Here is a 26772-nt window from a genome sequence, read left to right as displayed (position 1 = left end):
TTGGAGATCCTAAATCTGCTTGCCCATCTCCTCTCAAGACTGTACCTGGGTCAGCTTGAGCTTGGTCTCCCAAGTACTGATGCGCTCTTCAAACTGCTTCTTGTAGGGAGAGAAGGACATGCTCTGGGTCATGACGATGTGGTCGTCCAGCAGCTGGGATGCCTCATCTGGGCTCTTCAGGATGTAAGTCCCTGTGTCCTTATAGGGCAGCACCTCAAACTGCACTGGAGACCACTCCTGCTCCATTTTATCCAGAGCCTGGAAGAGAACACACACACACACACACACACACACACACGCACATACACACACAGAACAATATTTAGAACTTCTTGATTGGTCACAGCTTTCTAACTCATGTATGTTTACCTCATGTATGCAAAATAAAGTACTGAATGGACATTCAGTGAAAATACACAGCAATCATAGATATAAAATTGCAATTAAATTCTGTTGATCAAACAACCAATTATTACTTCATTGGAAACACTTTCCTTTCGTATGTTCTAAACCATCCCGCTTCCATCCGACAACTACTTTGTAAGGTTGTAACCAACCTTGTAGGTCTGATCACAAGAGGCACTGAGAAGCAGTGGGTACAGGGCTCAAAGCTAAGCACTCACCTGCTCAATAGCGAACTCTTTTCCGGCAATCTCGGCCACCTGGGCGATGTCCTCCACGTGGTTCTGCAGGCCTATCTCCAGGCAGCGGGTGAGCGTGAGGTTGGCCTTGGGTTTCACCTTCATGTCAATGCGCTGTGACAGCACCTCCCAGTGGCGGCTGCGCATCCCTGGGTTCCGCAGCCCCTGGATCAGGGGGATGTATGGTCGGAACTCCTCGATTTTCCCACGGACGTGAATCGCCACCTCCTGACAGGCTGAAAGGAGGACAGCATGGTGGGGTTAGAGAAAGCTAACCTGACTGACCAGGTGTGGATCCAGCCTGCCAGCAAGACACAGAAGTGGGCACAGTGAAAGTTAACTAATACTGATAACCAGTGCTAATATCCCTGACTAAGACTTCATTCTAATTATTTTACATTATTGACATTTAGCAAACACTTTACAATTGTTACATTCAATCCATTTATACAGCCGGATATTTACTGAGGCAATTCTGGGTTAAGTACCTTGCCCAAGGGTACAACAGCAGTGCCCCAACAAGGAATTAAACTGGCAACCTTTCGGTTACAAGTCCTGCCCCTTATCACTCTACTACACTGCCACCCCCGCTTCTGGTTTACATTGACATTTCCATTTATTCATTCGGCAGACTCTTACACAGAACGACTTACAAGACGTCCATTCATTAGTGTTCTTTAGCCTCCACACTCACCTGGGATGTCCTTGAACTGCTTGACACACTTGTGCATGGTCCTGTGTGTGTCGCTCACGCTGCGCTCCAGCAGCTCGGGGTCGATGCTGGACAGCGGGTCCTGCATCCAGCTCTCGTGCCAGCGCATCCAGTCGGAAGTGGTGGTCCACAGGTCGCGGTATGGCTGGAAGTCCCGGACCAGCCTCTGCAGGCGGTCGTACTGGGCAGGACGAGCACAACATAAGCTCAGGCAAGCCGCCTCTTCATTCAGTCTCACAGGGCGACCACTTTCAGTTCAACATTATAATTCACTATCTATTTGCTTCTGTTTGCAGATGGCTTCAGGATCCCAAGATCCTTCACATTTTGTAACTCATTTATATAGGTGACTATTTGGTTGCTGCACTTTGTACCCAAGATTGTGATCCCCAGCTCAGGTATAAACCACTGTCTCACAAAGCATTTCCCAAGAACTGAATTCAATTAAGGTCTCAACTTAAATGGTGGTTCGGTAAGAGGTATAATAAACAGAGGATTCTAGGGGCTGGGTCCGCAGAAGGGCCCGTCAAAGAACGACTCTATGGAGAGAGGAGATGTGTTCAGAAGGGCTCAGTGAAGTGAGAGAGGGGTAGTCTGAGTGATCCAGAAGAATGAGGAGTAGTTACAAGGTCACTGACAATGTGGCTCTTGCTTACGTTTGTGACGGGGATGCCAAAGAGGCGCTCCCGGCTGTTGTAGAGTTGTGCCAGGTTCTGCACCTCCTTCAGCTGCTTTGAGACACGGCGCACCTCATTGGCCACCTCATGGGTACGTCCAAGGTCATTGTAGGCAGAGAATCCTGCAACCAGCATCTGTGCAGACAGGTGGATTAGCTATTTTGTTACCTATTACCCCAAACAGCACATTACCTGGCTTTTGAGAGCATGTGTTTTAAAAAGGGCTGTTATGAACACATATTACGGCATTGAAATATGAAACATGAAAGAGGTGTCTGGAATGCAGTGACAAATTAAATTGCTAAGGTCCACAAGAACAGATAAAATTAATTTAAAAAGGTGATGACAAGATGACAAAAAAGGTGGCTCAAAAGTTACACAAATGGAAAGTGAATTTAAATTGAAATTGAAATTGAAATTGAAAGATTCAATCAAGCGCTTCTTATCTAGGAGTCAGGCTGTGTGAGAACACCTGACACAGCAGACGGCACACCACACGCATCCACAGGGAGCTCACCTGCAATGAGTCCAGCCGCTCCTGGAGGTTGTTCTGGTCCAGCAGCTGGATCTTGTGGAAGCGGTCTTCGTCTTCCTCGTGATGAGCCTTCACCGTCTCCACCTGGCACAGGATCTTGTGAGGCCAGCCCACTGCAGTCCATCTGCAACAGAGGTGATTCATTCAGCCCAGCCCCGCCCCCTCAGAGAGACTCCAACCCCTAGCCCCCTCCATATTCAAAAGCTCACCCACACACTTGCTCACTGCCTGCCCCCACACTCACCCTGACATTTAATAGGTGGGTACAGGCACACGTGGGTTAAGCTACGCTCCTCAACTTACTTTGCAGTGAAGTCTGCGTCGGACAGGTTGTAAAAGAACTCGTCAATTAGCTCATAATCTGTCGTGACTTTGGAGATGAACTCCTACAGCACAGACAAGAGGGAAGATGGTGAGGAATAGAAACTAATAGTCAAGCCAAAAATAACAGTGGACAGGTAAACAGAATTTAACAGTCATATTGCTAATGCTTAGAATCTGTCACAGTGGCAGACATTTTATAAGTAACTAGACAGATTAAAAAAAACGTTTTCCAGAGAACTATAATACCAATCATCAAAGTTATTCTATTTCTGCCTGGCCACTACTAGATTCTAAAATGATGCACAGTGACACCACCGCTCTGTAGCACAACCTCACTTAAGAGCTTTATATTCAGCGTCAGTCTGTTGTAAAACTAGCTAAAAACTAGTTTGAGTCATTAAAAGAAGACTTCAGCTTCCAGATCAGCCATCTAAATTCATGCCGATTGAATGTGCTGTACCTCATGAGTCTTGACCTGTTCTGGGATCTGCTTCATCCATTCACGCTTCTCGGTCAGCTCCTCAATGCTGTCGGGTTTCTCAAAAAGTTTTAAACTGATTTCCTTACACTCCTCAGATGCCTACAGTGTTAAGAATACATGATGAAAGAATAGTTTGTACAGTACACTCTTTTCACAACTGCAGACAGACACACATGCACACTCGTTCACATTCAGAGACAAGATCACACAGGGCTACACGCAGTTATGCACTGCCATTTCACTCACACACCCAAACACACACACACACACACACACACACATACACACACACACAAACACTGCACACACACACATATACTCACACACATGATACAAGGAATTCAACGGTACGCGCTGTACTCCGCCGTGCACATACACTCACGACCTACATTGTCTATTTGCTGGCGCAGCTTTGCGGCGAGGCGGTCCAGCACAGCATGAGCCAGGCCACGGCGTTTGTTGGACAGGCTCTGGCGCGCAGTCTCCACGTTGACCATGTATGGTCCAATGACAATGGAGGCAGGGAGGGTGTGGTCCAGACGGCTCTTTTCCTGCAAGTGCCGATCCACCTCTTGCCTCACCTCCTGGGGTGTCTGCTCCGGCTTGCTGTAAGTCCTGCACAGGAAAACCACCCTGACCAGCACTGCCTGGGGAGCTGGGCTGTACCTGAATCTGCAGAGCTGGGCTGTACCTGAGTCTACAGAGCTGGGCTGTACCTGAGGCTGCAGAGCTGGGCTGTACCTGAATCTGCAGAGCTGGGCTGTACCTGAGTCTGCAGAGTTGGGCTGTACCTGAATCTGCAGAGCTGGGCTGTACCTGAGTCTACAGAGCTGGTGTTTACCTGAGCCAGGTGAGCTGGGCTGTACCTGAGTCTGCAGAGCTGGGCTGTACCTGAGTCTACAGAGCTGGGCTTTAACTGAGTCAGATACTGGTCAGGTTGTCAGCTTACGTGAGATAGGTTTCGATGTCCAAGTTCTGCAGCTCTAGGTGGCGCTCATACTCGCGGGCGTAAGCCTTGAGCGGCACAGTGGCCTGACGCAGGGCAGCTCGAATTCTCTCGCGCACTTCCACCACTGCTGGCTCCCATAATGCCACAGACTCCAGCAGGGGTGTCCCACTGATGAACATGTCCTTCAGCACAAACTGAGACAGACACACTCTACTTCACCATGAACTGAGACAGAGACAAGCCCCTTCATTACAAAGCGCGACAGAGTCACCCTTTACGAAACAGAGTTACTTATCATTTAAAACTACAGTGGTATGAAGTTACATTCATTACTCCCCGTGCAAGAGGATAGCATGTGGTCCAACAGTGAAATCAGTATTGTGATAAAGCAAATAATTCGAATTAGACTGCGAACTTGAGCATGACTTTGAATCGAACATGAGTATAGTCTTTTAGATCTTGTTAAACAGTAAGATTACATTCAGGTTTTTTTCTGAATACATTTGGAAGAGCACCATGAACATAGCTATGGTCACTTGAGGGTATAGACCAGTAGTCTCTTTGCTCCTTAAACCGGATCACCACAAAGTAAGCTATCCCTTCCATCAGTTATGAACAATCCACTATGAAGTGGTTACCACAGGGTAACTGTATATACGCTTATCACAGTTAGAGCACCTCACCTTGTCCAACTGCGGGATGTTGTGTGTGGACATGATCCCTTTGTCAAACAGGTTGATGACGCTCTTTTCGAAATTCTCCAGAGGGGTGCTGTAGCCGACTCCATTCTGGTCAAGGACGAGATCCACCAGGAACAGCGGGTGCTTCTTTGGTCTTCAGAAACAGGCAGAGAGAGAAAGCACCAAAGCACTTAAAGCACCAAATCCTTCAATCATAGACTTATATAGACAAACATATGCCATTTTTTGAAGCTCCTCCGTTCTGTACATGAACAAAACAAAAATAAGAGTGCAGAAATGTACAATGAGTATAGTTATAGGGAACACTCATAAGAGCGGGGACACAGTAAGAAGGGCTTCTGGGGGCTGCTAATGGGACACAGGAAGTAGGAAATGGGACATATGCATGAGACTAAAAGTGGTCATACTGACAGGACATGTTTCCCAGACAGAAGTGGAGGAGGGAGAGGACAGAGAGAGACAGATAGAAAGAGAGAGGGTGAGAGGAAGTGAGAGACACTGGAAGGTGAGTGCACTTCTTAGGGATGTTAATGAGATAAAATGGATAGAAGGTAAGAGAAAGAGACAGAGAAAGAGAAGTGCAAAGAGAGAATAACAGAAAAACATAAAGACAGTGAGAGAAAGAGAGGTAGAGAGATTGGAAAGTTAGTGCACTTCTTCAGTCTGTTCAGAAGAGAAGGAGCGGGGAATTTAGGCCAGGGGAAGTGCACTCACTTGTAAGGGCTGTTGATGAGATCAGACCCCCAGGTCAGGTCCTCCGGGAGGGAGAGAACAGTGTGGCAGGCGTCCAGCACCAGCCTGCCCAGGCTGACCAGTGAGTCCTGCACCAGGAAGCGCAGCGAGTCCTGCAGGCTGTAGCGGACCTGTGTCATCAGGCAGAAGAGCTTGGACAAGCGGTACACCTCCCAGCTGGACTCGGTCAGGCGGAACCAGCCCATGTTGTCGTCTCGCAGGTTAAAGCGGATGGCAGAGCAGAGGTTGGACACCCAGGATTCACGCAGAAACAGCTGCATCTGAGGAGGGGTGATGAAGGGAAGTAGAGAGTGAAGGAGAGAGATGGAGACAGATTGAAAAGCGGGGGGATGGAAATAGATGGAATGAGATGGAAGGGGATGTAGATAGATGGAGAGAGATAGACAGCGTTAGGTCATACCTATCATGGAGAGTGCTCTTATGCGTGAATCTGGGGGGTAAAAGAGGGCCGAAAAGTGGTGCAAGAGAGGTGCCTGTCACTTCTGTTCAAAAAGCACCATTCAACTGCTTAGGCACCAAGAAACTGAATAATCAAGCTGTTTCAAAAGTGCAAGTGCAAGACCTGTCTTCCATGAGCAGGGTTCAATGAACAGGGCCGTGTGTTCTGTGCGTGGGGTGCTGTGGGGGGGTGTGTCCCCCTGAGGTACCTGTGTATGCGTCTGAGACTGCGCCAGCTCAAACTCCTCCAGACGCAGCGCCTTGGTGAAGGTGATGTGGAACAGGCACATGGCTGCCACCTTGTTGCACTCTGCACGCACGCTGGAGAGCGCGGCGATCACCTGTGGCTTGGTCAGCAGGGACTTGTGGGAAAACGTTTTCCGGTTCTGCTGGAAAGGGTAGTCAGGAACTTCCACAAAACCTGGAGGATGGAAAGCGTACGGAATGTCTACAAAATGGTCACACTCACAAATCCACCATGGGAAAATGGAAAGTGACTCTTCAAAGAGACTGGAAGAAAAAGTAAATGCTGAAAAAGCACTGGCACACTCTGTCTGGCACACTCTGTGACCCCTCCCCACATACTGCCCAGGCCGACTCCCCCTAACTAATGCCCTGTTCAGTGTGACCCCACCTCTCCCTGGCCCTGCACAGTGTGACCCGGCCTTGTGATCACCCACCTTTCTCCGGCACAGACTCAGGCTCCTTTTGGGGCAGGGTGATGTGGGAGAACTCATCTGGACTGCTTGTCACAACCTTGTCGAAGCAGATCCGGTTCATGGTGCGGTCGTACTCCAGACTGATCTCCCTCTCCAGATGGCTCACACACTCCTGAAGTCTGTGTCCACCAAACACAACATTCAGCTACAGTTACACACAAGATACAAACGTACACACATGAAACACACTATATCACACACATACTGCTGCATCCTGCATGCACCAAATGCACCCTTTGCTTACTGTTGTACACACAGTACAAACGTGTGCATACACACCAAAACACACACATTCCTGCCACCTGTGTCCAACACTTTCTGCTACACACTTCAAACAGACACACACTCTCTGCAGATATTTAGAGTGGACCGTGAATCAGGAGCAAAGGGGAAGGCCTCTCTTACAGTTGTAACCGGAGGCCAGGTGTGGAGAGGGCGTGCTTCTTGATGCGAGCGAGCCATCCTGGATGGAGGGAGGGCGAGCTGCTCCACACTGGCATGCAGTCAACGGACAGATGGTAAAGGAGCAGGGCCTCTGTGTTTTCTCTCCACCGCTGGGCTGACAGCACTCTCTGCGCAAAGACACGCGGGTCCTCTGCGCTGAAGTTCAGACGGATCCTGGGAACCCAGTACAGACCAGGCTGCAGCTCTTCCACATCTACAGTGAAGGAAAACAGGGGAAAGATAGAGAAAAGAGGGAGAGAGTGGGAGAGGGACAAAGAGGAGGACAGGGAGGGAGAATGAGGGGGACAGAGAGAGGGGGAGAGAGTGAAGGACAGGGGGAGACAGAGCAGGAGAGGGGGAGTTGGGAGAAAGAGAAGGGACAGCGGGATAAGTGGAGAAAGACCAGGAGATGATAAGAGAGGGAAAGGGAGAGTAATGGGAGAAGAGAGGGGGATAAGGAGAAAGAAGGACAGGGAGAGATTTTAGAGGTAGAGCCAAAAGGGGAATGGAGAGAGGAAAGTAGTCCCTGCTGCACTACACCACTTATGTCACACAACACATTAATTTTCATGGTCAAACAATACTACTCTCACGTTTTCAGATTTGGCCATTAAAAATTCAACCATAACTCCATTGGTTAAAGAAGATAGGGAGAGAGATCCTGAGAAGGAGAGAATAGGAATACTCCAAGTCTGCTATGACTCACCTTTATTGTTCTGGCTTCCGTTAATGATAATGGGATTTCCCTTGTCATCCCTCACTCTACCAACAGGATCAGCCTTGTGGACCAGGTAGAGCTTCTTCTGTGTGTTAAAGTCCAGAACCCCGACGGACTGCCAGCAGTACTCTAGAGCAGGGCTCTGTGGGTCTTCTACAGAGAAAGGGAGGAGGAAAAGAAGATCTCCAAGAATCTACCAAATCTACCAGAACGTGGATGCAAAAAAACAAAGTTCCACTCTGGAGCTGTTTTGAGTGCGCAGTCATCCCAGCAGAATTTATCTGTGTTCTCTTCATTGCTTACATTAAAATAGAAAAGATCCCCATGCAATAGTCAATCATCCTCAGCAGCCCCACCTGTAAAGCACTACTTCCACGTTCCCACAGTACCGTACCATGCGCCATCTTGTCATCAATAGGTAACAGCGCTTTGCCAGGGACAGGCTTGTGGTCATCTGAACCCTCCTCATAGCCCAGGGACAGCCAGTCCTCTGGGGTGCGGCAGTCAAACTCCTCGTTGTCAAATACCTGAGGGAAGAGGTGAACCATGGCAGGGGGAAGGGTCACAGCTGCTTGCTACACTCCACACACATACTCACTGAATACAATCAACTCTAAAACTTCATACATTAGAACATTCAAAGTCATAGTGACGCTTGATATTATCGTTTCAGATTTATTTCCCCCTCATGGAAAAAACATCCTATAGTGATTTAAACAAGTATTTGTTTAACTATTATTCTTGCTACCCACAGTTCTAGCTCCCAAATATTTACCTGACAACGACTTAATTGGTAAAAGTGTTGTGTTAACTGACTTTTGTTCCACCATGCAATAAGAGCATTTTTTGGAGCTACAACAGTGTTTTACTCTTCTATAGTACCTAAAAAATTTGTGGATGTGCATATGTCTTCTGTTGGACTTTAATGGCGTTACACAAAAATATCTGGAAATTGATTGGTTTTGTCTGGTCACATGATCGCACCTCAAGAGGCAGGTAGTTGGATACTGGTGGGCAGGGGTTCTCTGGGCAGGTCTCTCCTATGCTTTTGTGTCTGTGCATCAGTTGGTTGGAATCAATCCCCTGCTCTTTCAGGAGCTGTCCAATGTCACACTCCAAGTACATCCGTCTCCGTCTATAAAAACAAGCTGGGACTTTGTGAATCAGCGTGGCAGCAGTGTAGCGTAACCCCAGTGTTGCCGGTTGGATTCCAAGGAGGGGCAGTGCTGTTGCACCCTTGGGAAATGTGCTACATTCAAATTGCCCCCGTAAATATCCAGCTATATGACTGCATGCAATGTTAAGCCACTCTGATTAAGAGTGTTTGCTAAACAAATGCAAGTATAATAAGAGCTGCACCATAACTGTGTGTGTTATCACAGAAAAATAAGACTTTATTCATGTTTTTTATCATATTTTTCTGTGGATGTTGTTATGAATACAAACACCTGTAATAATTCCAATGGTGAGAGCAAACACATGGATATGAGACTCACACGGAGGCATCTGCAGTTCTGGTCTTTAAAGGCGCTGTAAGGGACTGTGGCGTGCTCACCTCTCGATCTCAAGCTTACGGGGGAGCTGGCCCGGCTGGCTGTCGAGGGGCATCTGGACCTTGGCGGTGTAGCCCCTGGAGGGGAAGTCTGTCTGCAGCAGCAGCTGAGTGGATGGTCCATGTTTGTCCCTCTCCAGCAGCTTGTGCAGGTCCTCAGGGGTCTGGAAGGTCGTCACTGAGGAACAGAACAAAAATCATTTCCAAATTCTTAATCAGACCACAGGTGGGGAGAGTGGGGGCAGCACTGGATCACTTCATAAAGAAACACTGGAATGTTTAATATCAACACAAACTTGTTTGTATCACGGTTCAGCTGTCAAAATATTAAAACCACTCCATGTTTTGCTTATTGAGTTGGGTTTCTCCTGACTGAAACCCTGGGGTCTCACCTTTGGGGGTGTTGGACTCATAGCCCGCTTGGCACAGCAGACTTTGCTGGGTCTCCGCTCCCTGTGTACAGGGCTACAGAACAAAATAAACACCAAATGCATTAATTTTGAATGCATGACAAACACATTTTGACTTGCAAGTATGATGGCACAGCATCACCTCTCTCTCCCTCTTTGTTAACAAATTACATTTACTATAGTGTCTGGTTAATTTTCACCAGATTATAAGGCTTAAAGTTTCAATACTACAGAACTAGGAGATGCCAACGAGGGAAACTGGACATCTTGTTGCTGTGTGGCTCTGCCAATGGGGGGGGGGGGGGGGGGGGGGGGTCCAAAGAGAGAAAGGGGAAGCCTGTGGGGAAAGGAGAGCTGTCAGGTGGTGAACAGCTGGAAAGAAGGGTGGGGGTGACCAGGGAGAACAGATCTTCTTCAGGTACTGTACTTGAAGTGCATGGAATATTTTTTAGTGACAATGGAAAATGTTTTTGTGTAAGAGAGAATGTAGTTATGCTTTTAACAGTGTGTGTGTGTCTGCCAGTGCACACGAGTCTGTGTGAGTTTATGCATATATGTGTGAGTGTGTGTGCATGTGAGAGTATGCATACACATGTGTGTATGTCTGCATGTGAGTTTCTGTTTTCATGCACAAACATGAGTATTATTGAGATCATGCACTCTTGTGCGTGCACCTGTGTGTGAGTGTGTGCGTGCGACTTTACCGGCAGTCGAGGGCTGGCGTCTGTGGAAATGAGCTCAGAGTAAAAACCTTTCTCCTCCATAGCGGGATACTTCCTGATCGGGGGCAGCTTGGTCTTTTGTCCGCGTGAAGAGCTTGGCCTGTGATCTGCCGGTGTGATAGGGGGGCGTGGCAAAAATCCGCCCCGTCCACGGGAGCGGCTTTGGAGCGCCTGTCTCTCTTCCATGGTCAGGAGAACATGTGCGTCTACCACGACATAATCCGATAGTGGAAGAAGGCTAAAAAGACTATTCTTTCCAGAAGTTAGAAAGAAGACACATTGCTAATGCTACGTAAAAAACTGTGATAGGTGCTAGGATACCTAGCTAATGGTAACAGTCTAGCTAAAATTCTGAAAATTTAGGAATACAATTTAAAGATGTGAATTATATTGTTGTATTAATATAGCAAATATTACTGCATAACTGTTCGCAACAATAGTGTAAAATTATCATGTATTGAACATTGCCTCAGTGTGTACTTTGAACAGATTAATGACAGTTAACTATGAAATACATTACTAGCAAGCAAGCTATGCTAGCTAAAGAGCTAAAAGGTAAACTTAACTTTATCTCCTCACCATTAGCCAACATTAGCTAACTAGCGTGAAAACGTTAACGTTAGTCATCTCTATGACATTAGGAGCAGTAGTATTTTTATCTACGCATCCAACTAAAGTCAGCCGCCGAGCACCACAGCTAAACTGTAGCCTACACAAACAGACTTGGATGTGTTTTTACAATGTAATGTATTTGCTCAATGACACAAGAAACATACCTTTCTACAATAAGGACACTTCAAGCAGGAATATAAACTTAGTCTGTTCCTGCAATCTCTGTTTCCAAGTGTCTTTGGGAGGACGCGGTAACAGTTGCTAGGGTACTACTATTTCTATACATAGGGGTGTTCTTGACTATGTAGTCGGCAGAGAATGGTTTATTTTCTCTCAAACCAGCTTTAGAGTTATAGATAAATAAAACAATACTTATTATCAATAAGTATTATCAATTTATATGTTACTTTAACTACAATCGAAAGCAAACATTTTCTGTTGTTCTTATTGTTTCTCATTGTTTCCCTCTGGAGGTGGGAATAGTACATCCTGACAGGAAACGAAGATTGGCTCGAGATACGTTAGAAAAAGGGATAAGAATTCATGAAATTAATGTTGTTTTTCAAACGTGAGAAGAATTGCATTCATAGTTCAAAAGTTGTAAATTGCCACCAGCCCTGTAAGGGCCTTGGAGCTTCACAGTTAACTGTCGAAACATTTTGGATCACATTCAAGCTCGGAAGCAATTAAAATTAATTAAACTTAAATTTGCCAGATGAAACAAGGCAATAGCCTATATCATAATTTTTAAAAAGATAATAAAGCAGACATGTATGCTTACCGTTTTATTTTCATTTTTATGGCTACTGTATGATCAGAACAGTATTTTTTCATATTAGAATAATTAATAAATTGTTGATAGGAACTCTGTGTTGCAAAACCCCAACTAAAAATTCATATTTTCAAAGGGAAATGAACATGCTGTAAGACGTTCGGGCTCAAAAGCCTGATAATATACAGCTCTCTCTAAGGCAAAATTTGGAGGAAAAAAATAAACCACCTAGTCACCTGATTTAATTTTACCACTAGAGGGCAGTGAATGACATGTACAGTCATGCAAAGCCAACTTTGACACAGAAACGTAATTCAAACCTAAAGTGAGTCTTCAATAGGCTAGCGCCCCACGATCATACTGATGATGATGATTAGTATCAGCAAAATGTGGAATGTAAGAGTTATTCTGCATAACCTCCCTGTCCTGTACCAAACTGCATGAATTATTCGTGAGGTGGGGGCAGGAATGCCATGACCCGCACAGGTTCCTTCCTGGCTTCCCACACTGGCAGGTCACGAGGGCGATGTCTCCCGCCTCATTTCCTGTTGCAGATCACAGACTTCCCACACCCCGCTCCGACACTCTGCCTGAACTCTGAATCCTATAAGCCTGTTTAATGAGGCACATGAATCGTTACATGTGTCCAGCTAGAACAATTGCTAAACATACATCTGAAGAGACAGTAAGTGTACCTTTTTGGTTAGGGAACTTGAATTAGTGCTAACCTATTCAATTGAGACAAATACGCATGGACCACCTATAATTGCAAGAGAAAGTGCTGCTTATGACCCATTCACCCCCAATTTCCCTAACAAATCACTATAAAATCAAAACATGAGAATGAGAGTCACCTTCTGCAAACTGACTGAATAAGTGAATTACTGGCTGCTTTTGGTTGTTCAATCTTTTTGCTCACATTATCTCAGTGCAGAGCCATATAACTGTCAATGCATATGTGAAGCAAAGGGAAGTGACAGTGAGATTGATATGAACAACACGTGCTCGTCCTGCATAGGGTAGAGCATGGTGGCCCCTCAGCTGGGTGTTCTCCTCCATCATCTGCTAGATGGTGTCGTAGGTGTTGCTATTCCCAGACCTGCACCGCCTTGCCACCTGTTGGATGAGGTACACACAGGGGGTCAAATTTAAGTAAGAGACTCTCTCTCTGTCTCTTCCTCTCATTGTCTATGAGACATCCCAGCTTAATATCATCCTGGCATACTGACCTGCTTCCTCTGACCCGTCCAAAACCATCCAGAAGCCCCTGTTGATGACCTCTCCCCTGGAGAGAAGCAACACTCATTATAGAACGTAATAGAGGGGAAGAAAGGAGACCGAATTCTCTCTGTCAGATTAGATGAGGCTGTGAGCACTCTCAACACTGATGGCTGGTGTAAAATAGAGACACTGCAGATATTCCATTTTCTGCACAGATACTCAACTCAAATGTTCAGATTTTCAGTCTCTCTCAAAATACAAAGTCTCTGCCATTGTTGAGGCCAAAAGTGATCTGTTTTCATTGTCTATAGCTAGCACAGAAATGTGGACAGCAATGGAAGCTTCCACTGGCAGCCTAAACCTCATAAACATGGAAGTACAGTGGATGAAAGGAAAAAAGACATGAATACTTGTATATTTGTTCAGTAACATTCTGTGGAAAGCCACTCATGTTTTCAAGTTGCTCATCACAAAGAGAGACATCTTTTCTGTATGCAAAAAGCTGTTGTTGGAAATGTGACTTGGTGATACACACATGACCCATCACAATCCCATTGAAAGGCATAGTGACATATATTTAAAAACAAACTGCTTTGGTTCTAGACTCTGTTATGCAATCAGAGAATGACTGTCCTCACTGAGTTTCTCTAATGACTGCATCATTATCCAACCTCCTTTAAAAGGCATATGCACTGTTGTGGTTCAGTGAGAATATAAAGCCGAGGGAAAGTTTTTGGTTGGATGTACCAAGTATTAATAAATGAGCAATGGCAACTGAGTGTATGCACCTGATACTTACCCTGGGCTTCATAATTCAGACTTCAAACAGAAGACTTAAGTAAGCAGGTTATTCATTACTGAAACAAAAACTACATAGAGAACAGCCAGTCTGTTATTAACCATTAACAGATGAGTGTAATTGTGGAGAAACTCAATTTCTGGCTAACATAGCAGTATTTGTTCATAGGCCTTGTGGTGAGAGTTGAAGGCAAGTGAAAGAGTGAGGCAAGTGCCTGAAAACCAGGCTGTGCACCAATCAACAGATGTGCGGTCAGCTGTTCCCACTGCGTGGGACTGATTAAAATCTAGGAGGGGTGTCGGCTCTTTCATCCAGCCCCAACATTTCTCCTTTCAGTCCTAACCAAGCCACTGGCACGCTGTCCAGCAAGAAACCTTTAAAAGCTTTAGCCTGATATGCCCACCCATCTTTCTCATCTCTCCACTCACTTCTCTCACCAATTTCATCATTCATTTCCATCCCCTGCCCCTCTACCTTCCCTCTCCTCTTTCTATCTTTTGCTTTTACAGCTCTTGACTGATGTCACGCCCATTTGAGTGTGCCTCTTATTTTACAAGTAATGAGAGCAGCATGTGCTTCTAACTTTAGCTGTTCCTGATGCCCAGATGTTGCTGGGGCAAAGACTGTGTCACATTGTAAAAGCAGCCCTGAGGATGTCTCCTCTCTGATGTGCGTTGTCCACAGGAAAGAATGTAGCCAGTGCATACATGTGCATATGTGTGTGTATGACATGTTTGTGTGTGTTTGTGTGTGTGTTACTGTGTGTGCATGTCAGTTGCAGTGCCACCCATGTGGCCCCATGAAAAGTATCACCCACAAAGTTTTGCAAAGCCATGTCTAAGATATAGACAATGAGAGAGGAAGAAAGAGAGGGACAGGGATTCACACACACAGTCTTCAGAGCTCACAGGGACATCATAGCATGAGACAAAATGCTCACCATGAAACTCACTCAACAACACTAACAGTGCGCACTATTACCATGGTGAATTAACGGCACAACAAAGAAAAAAATCATCTACCCACTTGTTATAGTGTCTGCTCCAGACCCTGTATGTGCTGTGTGCATGTGTGCATGTGTGTGTGTGTGTGTGTGTGTGTGTGTGTGTGTGCTTGTTGAGACCTTGCCAGCACAGAAGGTGGAGGCATCACAGAGGTTGGAGATTTCCCTGAAGGGGCTATCAGTGCCACTGACATCATTATGGCTCCTGCTGATGAATTTATTTCTTTCCTTTGTGAGTGGATATGTGCAAACTAGGCACACTTCACACATCGGTCAGTAGAACAGATGCAAAAATAAGTCACTTTGAGCTACTAGGACATTCGTTTTCATCTGTCTCTATCTGAAAGAACAACAATGCAAAAACAGTCCAGCTTCACCCATGATGGAGATAGAGCAGGTCGTATTATGTTGTGTTTCCTGGCCTCAGATATCCGGCGGATGTTATCTCTGTACTGCTGCCTGACACTGTCAGACACCGAAACACATGAAGACACCTTCACATTTTTACACTGAACACAATGAGATGTCCTTACATTATGTACTGAAAAGACAGACTAAATGCAGTGAGAGACACACTTTTACACTAAACAAAGAGACCCCTTCACGTTCCAACACTGAAACACTGGAGGATGAAAATGCCTCAATCTCTACAAGTTATTGAAAAGCAAACCTGGACCATTTTAAGTGGACTGTCTTAACACATATATAGGTGTGTACAGAGACAAACAGCACACACACTCTCTCATCTTCACCTTTACAACTTTCAAAGACAAGTCAGTAATGGTCCTGTAGGTGACTGATGTGTGATTTCAGATAAGGATACAATAAACACACACAGTGCTGGGTATTTTAGTATTGTTGATATTCTGCACTGGCTGCATTGACACAGACATGGTGTAGTAAAATAAGTGGATGTGCATTGTGATTTTCATAGGTGAAATATACACCCCGTAAAGGAAACAAATAGCTAATCATACCTGTGCACTGTGGCTGCAGATTTTACAAGTGGAGGAAAGACGACTGTGATGTGAGAAGCCGTCACTGTGGGGTGTAAGTTTCTAATGAGAACAGGAAGGCAAGTCCGGTTTGATTGAGATTCTTGTCTCCTAGGACATTGAAATGGTTGTGTTTCGGGTCAAGACGAGTCACAGGTGGACCCTCGGCATGCTCATAAAAAAGGGGTCTAAGGGAGCATAGGGCGTGGGGGGTGACCATGAGAGGAGGATGTGGTGGGACAAAGTGGACGACCCCCCTTCTCCTCGTTTCTCTCACTTCTGGCTGTGAATTTTAACAGGGAAATGAACGTCACATAAAGCCATGAGATCTGAAACCGCAAGGTTATAAAGAAGAAATACACCCCACCGACAGAGAGCAAGTGCTGGCCCTGTAAGTGAATGACTTTGCAGCAGGACGGGTTATAACACCCCTCCCCCCCTCCCCCCAGCCTCAACTTCAGTCTCAACTCTCGCCCTATATAGGAACATGTAGGAGCATCAACACTATGGGAAACACCAATACAATGGGGACATTGGGAAGGGAACATCCATGCAATGGAAACATTAACACAGGGAGCACAAGGGGCAGGAACAGTAATGCAGGCAACACAATTTCAAAGCCTGAATAAATAATCAAGAACAGAGTACAGAAGGAGTTACATCACTGGGTCTGAGGATCAGGGGGACTACTTAAATGGCTTGTGAACTGCATTAAACAGTGTTTATCTTGCACAGTTAGCACAAGAAATTGCTTTGAGGCAACTGCTAAATATAAATTTGCATAACATAAAGAAAGGAAACTTAATGACTTGTAAAATCTTCACACTAACAGTGCCACACTATTCTTAAGAAAAACACTATTCTTCTCATTGATGTGATCAACAGCCAAGATGTAAGTTCTGAAATGCTGTATGTTTGATTGATTGTCAGTTTGATTGACATTGCTTGGTTCTCTGGAGATTGTGTGCATGTGTCGGTGAAAGGGAGGAATTTCATGGCTTCTCTTGGATATTAACTAGGGTTTCAGTTACACAGACACACTCACCAACTGCCAATCAGCCTACAACCTCTTCAGTCAAAATCTGTTTTCTTTCATTTTAAAATTCCAGCCATTCCATTTTTGCTGCAAACCTGAGAATGCTCAAATTAAAAAGGATTTGAAACCTGAAGCCATATGTAAAAGTTTAAAACTACCCTCCCTCCTTGCCTCCCACCATAACACACATACACACACCAACACCACATATGCAGGCATGCAGCACATTATTACTTTGGCAGTCAGCCCAAGGGGTCTTTCTTTCGTCATATTGATTCATCTGGTCTCTATCAACCACTTGGCTGACAGTTTAATCTGTGTCATTCATCCTCTCAGATCAAAAGACCTCACTGCAATTAAACCCATTAAACACACACATGCCCACACATACATGTTCACTGATTTACACATGCACATACACGCATCACATGTATATTCCACATATTCTCAGACATACTTGCACACTCACACGCACACGTACATGTTGTACACATACACACAGGCACGTACACACATCCACCATTTAGCATATTTGACAACCGTAATACGCAGTGCGTAATAGTATACATGTATAAGACTGGAGAGGAGGGGACACTGACACACATTGTTGATTACTGCCTGTTGGGTTTGCATTTCTCTTGTCCTCCCCCCTCACCTGATGTGTTGATATCCTCCACCACAGCAGCAGCAATGTCATCAGTCTGCCCCAGGTCATGTGGATCAACGAAGTGCAGACCAATCAGAAGGGGCCAAAGCCCAGTGAGAAAATGACCCTGCAGCAAAAAAGCACAAGAAAAGAAAGAACATCAATAGACAGTTGTCCATCACTGTCCATCATGTCCACTTCCCAAGGCACTGAATGGGGCATAATGTGCTGGACATAAGAAGGATATCTAAACTCTGTCTTCCCAGCTCCAGTCTCCTCTATCTCCACACCTGCCAGAGAGATAGAGACAGAGACAGAGAGACAGAGTGGAGGAGAAGCTTGTTGATGGTTAGTATCTGCCAGGAAAGACTGAGGACAATGTGGATGAGGCTCCACTCATCTGTCCTCATCACAACACACTGCAGAGCTGGACTACTTTCACACAGGTACTGATAGGAGGTAAAGTCTACCATCCATTAAAACACACCCCATGATCCCCAGCTCTGGACTTGTCTCCCATCAGCCACTCTGCTGACTATAATGTACAAAGGAACCAACTAATGAGTCCCCATACTAATAAGCCTCCTCTTGATCAACAAAACAGTCAGTGTCCTTTCATTCTACATCAAATCTACCTCTGATCCCTTTGACATGTTTGAATTTTGTTTTACAACAGCTGCTAGGAAGCATCTGGCAATGCATACTGGGAGAATGAACTGCAATACAGATTGAACTTTGATGGACAAACCTAAATCAATCCGGAAACTTGAACAGAAAATTTTAAACATTAGCCGATTAAAGGCAGAAGTTATATAGACAATGGGCCTAGAGACAAAACACAGACTTTGAGGGTGTTCTCACCTCTCATGCACAGTGGTTCGGAAGCAGTTAGGATCAGTAGCCATGAGCTGGTTGGCGGAGCTGGGTAGAACCCCCCTCTAAAAGGGTTGTAGGGAGAGGTCTAGTCTGAGCCCAGATCCACCAGCAGCTCCCCTGTTGCCTCATAGTCCTTCACCAGCCTCTCCCTGATAGGGTGGACACATTTTTATGACATCAGCACTCTACTCAACACACACCCTGACAATCTGGAATGTAATTCAGCAAGGCATGTCAAATCAGAATTCATTTCACTTTTGTGATTACAGCTTCCCAAGAGAAGATGTGAGGTTATGTACAAAGGTTCCTGTAGCCAGTCAGCTGTTAGGGATTAGAAGTCTTGTGACCTTGAAGGCCACACTGAGTCATGACCTGTTTAATGTCTCTTCACGTCAGAGTCCTCATCCCCAGACTGCAGCATTGGGTTGATGTGGTGAGGAGCAAAGTGCCCCACATTCAAGTAAGAGTTGTAATAATGGTGGTAGTGAGTGCCCAGATGGTGGCATACAAAAGAGACATCCCTGCTCCAAAAGATGACATAACACAGGTCCACAGTGTTATCATGTTAACCCAGGCTGAAGAGTGACTTGGAACTTTTGGCCTCCCTTTGAGAAACACAGAGAGACATAAGCACGTCTGCATGCATGTGGGCACACGTGCACACACACACACACACACACACACACACGCATACACACACACACACACATACACACATAATGGTACACATACTAGCACTCACTATCGCCAGTAAATGCCAGCAAACACAATCACCCTTCTCATGGGTAATAAATGTGGATATGTGGGCACATTTCAATGAACCTAGATTCCTATCTTATTTTGGCACCCTCCACTGGGTATTAGTGATTATGAATTCCAGTGTAGTCCCCCACAGCCTGGGGTCAGTGAGTAACAACACTGACCTGATACGGAGTATGCAGTGGTCCAAATCGCTGGTGATCTGCACCAGCCAGCCTTGTTCATGTCTTTTTGTCAGAGGGGTTTCATCCATCTACAAAAAGAGAGAACAACATCACTGCACTAACAGCACAGCACCGTAATGACAACACAATGCAAGGCTCACAACACTGACAAAGCAGAGTTCAAGAACACAGAACACACACAAAATAGCGGTACACAGTGCTAATGACACAACACATACACATATACAAACAAAATAACACAAGAACATGCTCTGATGAATAAATAGTTAAAAAGCAGAGAATCAAAGCACAGAATACTATGACATTTATACACAAACATACACACAGCTTTAATATCACACTTTTGGAATAAGGCCAGGAGACACAGCGCGCACACACACACACACACACACACACACACACACACACACACACACTGTGGTGCATGAAGCCCTTTCCATTCGCTAGATTCTAACCTCAGTGATGACCCCCACACAGCCTGCAATAACCGCCACCTTCGTCTGTGCCCCGCTCATACCCCTCAGGCCTGGAGTGACAAACACACGGCTCCTCAGGTCCCCAGAGCTCAGGTACCACCAGCCTGCATTGAACACAGTCAGCTGTGGTACAGGGAACAGATGGCACAGAGAGAGACAGGCAGAAATGAACAGATGGCGATAGAAATGTCATTGACTTCTTTGAACATGTTGATATGTTTAACCCCTTCTGATGAGAATTATGGGGTGAGAATATTCTCATGAAATATTATATGTAAAACTGCAGGGATTATATGTAAGACTGCAAGGACTTTGATAGCATGCTCCACGGCCAGCTAGAGAGACACACCATGGTGCCATGGAGGATGCCCTGAGGCCCAATATACCAATAGCTTCCTGCTGTTATCTGTCCATACCTAGGCAAAAGGACAGGTATCACACAGGAGCATCAGACCATCAGCATTGTCATTCTCATTTCCACCTCGTTGACAACACAATAGCATTCCTATTAGAGTGAAGGTGAATTCATAGTGCGGGTATCTACCCCCCATGACATTCTCTTCCTGCCTGGTATTTGACCTCCTAAAGCTGGGAGCACAATGGTAGACATACCATTGATGCCTGTGAGATTGTTGAGCAAAAGGACAGAGTCTTGTTTTTTGTTTTCCTGGTGTTTGATGAGCTTTTAACCATGCATGCCTCCGTTCAGCTCAGTCAGGCGCTCCCCTGTTGTGTGCTCTCTCAACATCTCTGTCAGTTGTGAAACCACTTTGCTAGCTGCGGGCTGGCACAACTCTTAAGTTACTCTCCCACCGTAATAGATTTTCACAATCACCATCAGCTCAATTACATTTTCCACATGGTTCTCATTTCAGCTGAAGTGTGCAGCCAGATACAGCCTGTTTGTTGAGCGCAGAGATTTTAATTGCTTGATTTTTCTCTTTCCCGCTGTAAAATTCATAGAGATTCTTAATAAAGAGGGTAGAAATTCAAACCATTGTTGATGTCACAGCCACTGTAAAGATCTGCTCAACTGCTCAATTAATATTTCATAAAATGCACTGTTATGTAATAAAGATGTACTGTACATAATTTCTGTATGAATGACTTATTATTTCTTTGTTTTTTTTTCTTTTTGTTTTCATTTCCATTGGACAAATCATTCATGTTTTTTTATGTTACAAAGGGATCTAAGGGCAGAAAGGACACAGACTACAGTGACACTTTGTATGCTTTTTTTCTTTCTTATTTGCTGAACACTATTATATTTACTGATGTTCTGCAAGCATAAAGAAGACAGAACAAGAGAAAGACCTCACATTGTAACTCCCATTGCAAACATCAGCTCATAGTCCTCTCTGGAGGAGTAGTTGGGGATGACCTAGCAGATGAGACAAAAATGAGGAGAGGCAAAGAGAGAGAGAGAAAGAATGAGAGAATGAGACTTCTAAGATGACACAGAAGACTGAAAAATAAAACCAAAAACACAAACACAAATAATAGAAAAAGTAAAAAATAGAAAAATCATCACAACTGCGCATAAGAAGTACATCACACCAAGGAAACCTTTTATTTTATCACACATTGCCACCTTGTTTAACAGGTTACAAAGGTGTTATTCATGCATGCACAAGCTCCTAACAGAAAAGGATATCACACAAACAAGGAAACTGGGAGTAAGTGGTTCCTCATACTGACAAACTTAAGTCGCCAGAATAGCAGAGATGCAATTACTTAATTAGACAACAAAGGGCAACAAAGGACAGACAGCACTGAGGGAGAGAGTTCTCACCATGCCATTGGTGATGACAAGGCGCAGGGAAGATGGCATGCTAGGACACAGGCCCAGGGGGTGTTCACTGTCCACCGAAGTCTGCTCCTCTGACACCTCACTGAGATAGTGGAGCCAGACATGCAGACAAACAGCACCCCCACGTCCCATTTTAAAATACCCCATACACAACTGAAGATCCCAAAATATCAATCAATCTCAATGTGAACACTGCACAGCAAGGATTCATGAGCCCAAGAATGGAAACTGCTGCCCTGTGTTATCAGTGCCTCTGTGCATTGAACCAATCATAGGATTTTGCTATGAAGAGTGAGACTGAGAAGAGTCTGTTTATTGGTTCAAATTGACAGCACTTGTTTGCTCCATCCATTATGAGGTTCATGTAGCTTCACTCTCCCATCACTATTGACCAGTCTATATATATATCTCTTATTAAAGCATCCCACATACATCACTGTCTAAATCATGTAATGAATATTTCACTGTGAACATGCTATATTGTATGTCTCAATGGAAACACCTCATGCACATAACTGTAATGCCCCAGCATTACTGTGAATACTCCATAATTATGATTGTGAACCTCTCCACTTCACCAGTTCCCAGTTGCTGATTGCCTGTTTCCTCCACAGGTCACCAGCTCCTGTGGAAACTGGCAGACAGAGTAGAGGAAAATTGACACAGGAGCAGGGTGGGGTGCGGCAGGGCAGGACCGTGGAGGGTGGCGTAGGTTTGGTAGGACAAGGCAGGGTAGGGTGTGCTTACTTGAGTCATTGCAGGGTCCAGGTTGTTCATGATTATGTGCATTATGGCGGCAGCCTGGAATATATGGCAGGGGTACTAATCAATGGGGTACACCCTAAAAGAGCAGAAACACATAAAGACTGCATTACATCATATATACAAAACATAACTCATACACACACGCATACTAACATGTACACAGACACATATGCACACACATGTTAACACACATACAGGCATGCACACAAAAGCACAATCCACAGACACACATAGAAATGTACTCGCAAACATACACACACACACACACACACACACAGGCACAAATCCAGATGAATAAACCCACACAGACACATGCACTCATTAAGAATTAAACACATACACTTGTATACCTCAGAATTGATCTGAAAGCCTTGAGAGACTTCTTAAGAGTAACAAGATGCCCTCTTGTCTAAATAAGCTTTTTATAGGGTGAGATTCTAAACCAGTCTTTAAAACAGCAGAATCATCAAACTCACATCTGCAACTGATATTGGCAACAAAAAGCCAATCCGAATAACTGGATTAACATGACGGCTTATAAAAGATATTTGTAACACATACTGCAGCTGTGCAAGGGGGCCACAGAAGAAACAACAATGTTTGAAGATTAAGGGAAATTGTTATAACAATTTACTGCAGGGAGGGGATGCCAGACTGCGGAGGGGGAGAGGGGGGAGAGGTGGAGAGGGGAGTGAAAAGATGGGGAGAGGAGAGGGGGATGGGAGTAGGGAGAGAGACAGAGGGGAGAGGAGAGATGGATGAGAGGAAAATGAAAGAGATGAGAGGGTCCAGGGAACATGGCCTATGGGTAAGAAGGATGGATGCAAGGATTGAAGAAGAGGAGAGAGAAGGGCTGAGGAATGGGGAATGGAGAGAATTAAAGAAAGAAAGAGAGAGAGCATAAGAAAAGGGATAAGGAATGGGAGAAGAGGCTGAGACAATCAGAAGCAGGGAGGCACAGACAGGAGAAGATCCATTCTCAAATGCAGGCTGTGCTTGTGTTGCTGGAAAGACTCTGTGTTCCCTCTCAGGGTACTATTGTGCATTACTAGGTGTCAAAGTTTATTAAAGTCTACATGCAGGGTGTCAGGGTTGGTTGGGGTGCATGTCAGGCCTCACCTCGTGAACAAAGAGGGCAGAAGAGGTACATATAGATATAACCATACTGCCTCAGCTCCTGGGAAAACTCTGGGGCCAGAGTGGTGTGGAGAGATGGGGGAAAGTATCACCAGGGGTTCCTCAGGGCCAGCTGGGTGGGACAGGCTGTGTCATTTCACATTGTTAGCTGCCATGTTTTCCATTTTGTAACCAATTCTTCCAATTTATCACCCAAAACAATAAATAAAAAAATACAAGCTCTCTTTCACTTCAAATTCTCATTGAAACTTCACAAGCACGTGAGAAACATTGACGTGAGTAACAGGAGCTCACCCTCCACACAAATCATTTCCAGACCGAACAAATAATTTAATATCACATCCACTCATATTAAAACTCAGTCTGTCCTTGTGAAGATTTAGATTAATATAGAACCGTGAAACCAGAGACTGCTGTATTCATATTAACTCTCCTGTACCTAAACCCTTGGGGGTATCAAAAATGCTCAACAACTTCAGCGGTTCACTGTTCATTTCCTGAAACTTCCACTGAAATGATCAACATATGTATCTTTCTCATTCTCTAGGTCTTATATATAATGTGGTAATTACCCTCTCTTCGGTTGATGAAAGATTTGCGGTGCAGACAGATGGGTGCGGGACACTTGGGTCTCTGCTTCTGTTGATGGGCAGGGGGTTTATGGGTAATCCCCCACACAGCTCCTTCAGAATGAACCTCCTGCCTCCGGTCACTCAGCAAGGGAGACAGAGGCAGACCTGTGAGACCTCTGAGTTGATAAGGTTTCCTAGAGAGAGACAAAGAGAGTCATGTTAGTGAGACAGTTCCAGATTCTGAGTCACAGAGAAGTTAAATCCAGCAGGAATCATGAGAGACTGAGACAAGGTGTGCCTGGGAACAGGGCAGCTATATTGCCCAGTAGTGGAAGCAGCCCTGAATGTAACTGCCTAGTTGAAAAGCTCTTGACCCCCCCTTCCCCCACTCTACAATCCCCATTGGCCCATCAGCCCTTCACCCCCCAGGGCTCAGCCAATCCTGGTCACAAAGTCAGCCTGAGTGTCCACCAATCATTGACCTCACAGAATGTCAAGAGTCACCTCTGGCCTGCTGGCAGACATCGCTGACATACAACTTTCACACATTTAAAGTCAAAATTATGAGCAGTGGGCAGGGATGAAGGCTGGGATTTGGGGGACAGGGGGGAGGGACAAGTGTCAGATGTACACACTGCTTGCATTAGACCAGAACTAAAGTTATGGGGATAACAGGGGAAATGACAGTGGTGGTAAGGTAGAGCAAAGGAGAGAAAGCTTGGCTGGTAAGATTGCAGTGAAAATTAACCCCAGAAAGCAAAATATATAATGTAATGTAACATCGACATTGCCTGAAGAGAGCAACTCTACGATTTGCATAAGGTTATCCATTAAGCAAAGCCACCCACTATTTGGGCTCCAGTCACTATGACAGTACATTACATCATCTGGCAAAAGATCAACAAAACACAGGGATAACGCACTTTTGCACTTTCTTGTTCCTTGTCTAGCCAACTATTGAAACCTGTCCATGCAGTGCTTCTAATACTGTTGACTCCTTACATGGCTTTTTGTTCGTGTTGTACTCTACCTCACTTGCTTGTTGCTTTGGATAAAAGTGTCTGCCAAATGAATAAATGTAAATGTAAATGTAATCATCTATCTGCTTAGAGACCATCCTCGCTGAGGGAAGCCTATGTCAGATGGATGTTTACTAAATCAACTCAAATGAAGTATCCTGATAAAAGGTACAGCAGCAGAGCCCCAGTTGGAGCTCAAACCAGCAGCTTTCTGGATGAAAGCTCACCACACAGCCACTTCACTAAATGTCATGCTTTGCCCCATGCCACAGAACACCGTGCCTGATCACCTCCGTCAGAGTAGGTAAGAAATGGAAAGTTAGGTAACAGAATCTGACCCTGCCTCCAGCACCTCACCAGCATAACTTTACCCCCATGTTGGAGCACCAGATGTTGAACTGGATAGTGCACTAGACTCACAACCTGGGTCTCTAGTCATTGGCTTGAATCTCAGGAGAGACGCTGCAACATATTGCATGTGTGCACATGTCATCAATACCTATCCAATCAGGGTCTCAATTACTGCTGCTGCCATATGCCACAGACACCCTTGGTATAAGCATGGCTCTTTCCTTCCATTTCTGAAGCTGGTGCATCATTTGCATGACAGAATGTGAAAAATATGTACCTCGCCCTGAATGAGGGCTGTCAGCTAAATGAAAACAGCATTCAGGAAACAGGACAGCAGCTGGTAGACATGAGGTAACAGAGAAGACTGTTATGAGACACAGAGGCAATACTAATGAAATCTCTCCCTCTCTATTAAAATGCATACAGGCCAATGGTCCAATGGAGATTGTTATTATTCATTTGCTTAGCAGATGCCTTTCAGGGTGACAGCCCTAGCTTATTTGTACATACTATTTGTTAATACAGGGGTATGAAACAGGTCAGGTTAAGTATCTTGTGTAATGGTAAAATAACAGTGTCCCAGGAAGGCACACCTGCAACATTCTGATTTCCTTGAGCACTTAACCAGCAAGATGCACAAAAACTGCATCAAAATCTAACCATCTATAATTAACAGCTTGAACAAGTGTCAAGCTGTCCCTTCTATTCAGTGGCATTTCCTGTTCATTTTGAGACAAGTATGTATAATTTTGAGTCCCTTTCATGGCAGTTCTAGGCTCTTTCAAAAATCCAGATTCACTACACTACACAATGTTGAATTGTGGTAAAAACTGGAGGAAAAATAGCATTAGATGTGTTTCCTTCCCCGGTCATTAAGAGGCTCAAGAGATTGTGTTTGGGAGAAAGCTGTAAAGACTGGTATGCAACCCGGGGCTGTTTCGTATTAGGTATGTTGATGAGCC

General features: G+C 45.0%; 1 protein-coding gene and 1 pseudogene across 1 annotated transcript in view; both read right to left on the bottom strand.

Moving 5' to 3' along the window:
• dnah1 (dynein, axonemal, heavy chain 1) overlaps positions 1-11018 on the bottom strand; it is a 39897-nt gene extending 28879 nt beyond the window's left edge. The window contains 20 exon segments of the mRNA XM_036530946.1: positions 46-258; positions 624-877; positions 1336-1534; positions 2010-2165; positions 2548-2689; positions 2869-2951; positions 3350-3469; positions 3760-3985; positions 4320-4513; positions 5003-5153; positions 5735-6033; positions 6421-6632; positions 6892-7049; positions 7336-7579; positions 8081-8245; positions 8487-8619; positions 9077-9227; positions 9648-9822; positions 10037-10109; positions 10759-11018. Of these exon segments, the coding sequence (XP_036386839.1) occupies positions 46-258; positions 624-877; positions 1336-1534; positions 2010-2165; positions 2548-2689; positions 2869-2951; positions 3350-3469; positions 3760-3985; positions 4320-4513; positions 5003-5153; positions 5735-6033; positions 6421-6632; positions 6892-7049; positions 7336-7579; positions 8081-8245; positions 8487-8619; positions 9077-9227; positions 9648-9822; positions 10037-10109; positions 10759-10962 (3552 nt within the window). The 5' untranslated portion in view covers positions 10963-11018.
• Positions 11019-13247: 2229 nt separating this feature from the next.
• LOC118779026 lies at positions 13248-24965 on the bottom strand (annotated as a pseudogene).
• Between the last annotated feature and the right edge of the window lie 1807 nt (positions 24966-26772).

The sequence above is a fragment of the Megalops cyprinoides genome, chromosome 6 (assembly GCF_013368585.1).
Source record: "Megalops cyprinoides isolate fMegCyp1 chromosome 6, fMegCyp1.pri, whole genome shotgun sequence".
Lineage (NCBI taxonomy): Eukaryota > Metazoa > Chordata > Actinopteri > Elopiformes > Megalopidae > Megalops > Megalops cyprinoides.
This window is presented reverse-complemented; position numbering and strand designations above follow the sequence as displayed.